We start from the raw sequence: 2,763 nt of genomic DNA, 5'->3' as shown, positions 1-2,763 counted from the left end.
CACCGCCAACATAGCAAAAAGGGTATCGATCAAACAAGGCATCTGACATGGCGTTGCAAATATGACCTCTGCAAAAGTATTCATCTTGCTCCCACTATTGATATGCCCATGACTGCACTAAAGTTTCACCCTCCGTCTTTTCGGGTTTGATTATTGTTAGAACATAGATCACATTCAACGTCGTCAACAAGAAATGCAACTGGTTTTGCCATATTCAAAAATTGGTTCCACCGAATGCCCCAACTTAACAAAAGTTACTGTGAAATCTCGTATGTAAGACAAAGGTGGTGCCAATTTAAAACTTGAAAAATTGTTTTAGTTGGATCTATATTCACAATGGTGGGGGCAAGAATATATATTAGGTTGGAGATCACGTTGAACTTTTAAGATGAAGAAAATTGGCTCCAAGGCACGTGTTTGCAATTTCCTTAAGATGACCAGTGAAGGATATGGGAAAGCAAAATGCCTCCAAGATATAAAGGAATCCAAATACGTTGTTTGCGTCGTGCACTAATGAAAACAACCCCAAATACTAAGAAGATAAGAACCCAATATAGATTCATGTCTGCAATTCCGGACTTACAAAACACAAACAAAGCTTTAAAAAGGTGAATTTGGATGAAAATGGCAATCAAAAATGGGTATAAGCATGAACAAAAGGCACCCATTCTGATCTGCACAGGGGGCGGCTGCCCAAGACATGCAGAATTACCTGCATGCCGCCCTTTGGGGCCTCGGCTGGACATCCTACATCCTCCGCCACTTAGAACTTTCCCTATATGATCCCTTGACTCATGCTAACTTTTTATTGCAACTTAGAATGTCAAAAACTGACATTATGTAATTTTCCAACACCTATTCACCCTCAGACTCACCTTCTCAAGCCATTACTACAGGTAATATTGGTAGTGCAACAACATTAAGATTTAAGAATAATCAATTATGCGATGTAATACTTACTACATGGTAAACTATCACTTTTTGGGTTATCTGTAAAAATAAAGAAAATGAGCTAAAATAATTAAAATCATAATGGGGATGAAAAAACATATCTAAATCATTGAGCAGATACATCATTGAAAACATAAATGCATAAGCATATGTTGAGCAGATGACAAAATCCCAACAATTGGGATAATTATTTATGCAATAGTCATTTCATCAATCGTATCATACTACACACACCCACATCACAAAGACACTTAAAAATCCAAGAACACAGACCTTCAAGTTCAGATAATATATCTTAATTAATAACAGTACCAACGATGGGATACTTAGCCTCGAATTTCTTCTCCCAGTCATTAAGGACACCCATTTCCTTATCAGTGAGGCCATCAAGGGAGGCGATTACATCTTCCTCGTTTTTGCTCATTTTGGCCAGGGCCCGGCTCGCATCCTTGCCGGCAAACATGCTGTAGGGCCCTCCCGGACCATAGAATGACTTGCCGGAAGTCATGTCGAATATACGACCCTTTACTGCTACATATAATGGCTTCGATGGGTCTGTGCCATCGTACTGTTTCAGCTGTTGTAGTGTAAGCTGCATTGATGGATTTGAGAGAATTCCTTTGTTTGATGGAGTTGAGACTCGAGAATTGGGATTATAGCCCCCGTTAGCGATTGAGTCTTGGTGTGTGGAGTGCGAGGGGATTTAAAGAGACAAGCGGTGGTGGGTTCCGTAGGGATATGTGGTCACGAGCAAGTTTGGCCGAGCTTAGAAGAAAAGTACTTCATAGAAAGTAACTATAAAAAAACTTACTTTTAAAAGCCAAAGAAATGCCAATAGAGTTGCTTTAAACTTGAGAAAATAATAATGTTACATAGGTGGTTGTAACTTGCAAGTGATAAAACATCTTAAGTCCTGTTTGACTAGAGAAATTTGGGTAAAATATATTTTGAAATAATAGTTTTTGAGAGAGTATATGGTTAAAAAAGAAGGAAATTTTTTTTATTTATGTGAAGTATTATTTTATTTAAGAATTTATTGTTGAAAAAAAAGAAAGATTAATGTATTAAAATTTTAAAGCGAATCAAACAGGGGCTAAATATGAATCATTTTTCTACTTTTAGATTGTTTAATTAATTAATGATAATTACGTACCATCTAAGCGAATCAAACAAGGGCTAAATAACATTATTCTTAAGAAAAAACACTTTACAATTCCAATGTGCTCGTCTCGTTGAGGAGTTAGCCCATATTTATCTTATACTTATAAACATTCAAATCACTTTTTATGTACATGTTTCAAGGTATTTACTTATAAACCATTAATATATTATTATTTTATATTTTTTTTGGTAATTTATAAGATTATGTTCAACTTATGTTTATAAACACTCATTAATTTTATGAAAAAATTCATAAATAAGAGATTAAATAGAGCACGTTTCAAATTTAAGAAATAAAGTTTCAAATTTCAAAATTCAGATTTTTTTAAAACTTTATTTATAAATTAATTTATTAAACATATATTGATGTCACAATTTTATAAAATTTGGTCACGGTTATATAATTAAATAGTTACAACTTATCAAATTATTAGTCACAACTTATTTCTCGATCACAAATCAAAAAGAGAAAATTACCTAGAAACCTACATTTAAAGATTAATTTTCAGAAAACAAGGGGATAAAATCTTATTTCACAAATCAGGTGGTAATTAAGTTTTAATAATTATAATTGATAAAAATTTAATGGTATCTAATCTAAATATTCACCTTACCCAAACCCCACCCCCACCCCCACCCCCACACACCTAT

At 34.1% G+C, this 2,763-nt stretch overlaps 1 protein-coding gene across 1 annotated transcript; it reads right to left on the bottom strand.

The window, feature by feature from the left end:
- Positions 1-1,035: 1,035 nt before the first annotated feature.
- On the bottom strand, positions 1,036-1,678 carry LOC111391861 (probable steroid-binding protein 3). Its single transcript, XM_023017139.1, has one exon. The coding sequence runs from the start codon at positions 1,547-1,549 to the stop codon at positions 1,247-1,249; it is 303 nt and encodes a 100-aa protein (XP_022872907.1). The 5' UTR covers positions 1,550-1,678; the 3' UTR covers positions 1,036-1,246.
- Between the last annotated feature and the right edge of the window lie 1,085 nt (positions 1,679-2,763).

Source organism: Olea europaea, unplaced genomic scaffold (assembly GCF_002742605.1).
Source record: "Olea europaea var. sylvestris unplaced genomic scaffold, O_europaea_v1 scaffold849, whole genome shotgun sequence".
In the NCBI taxonomy this organism is placed as follows: domain Eukaryota; kingdom Viridiplantae; phylum Streptophyta; class Magnoliopsida; order Lamiales; family Oleaceae; genus Olea; species Olea europaea.
Note: the sequence above shows the minus strand (reverse complement) of the source record. Positions and strands in the feature narration are given on the sequence as shown.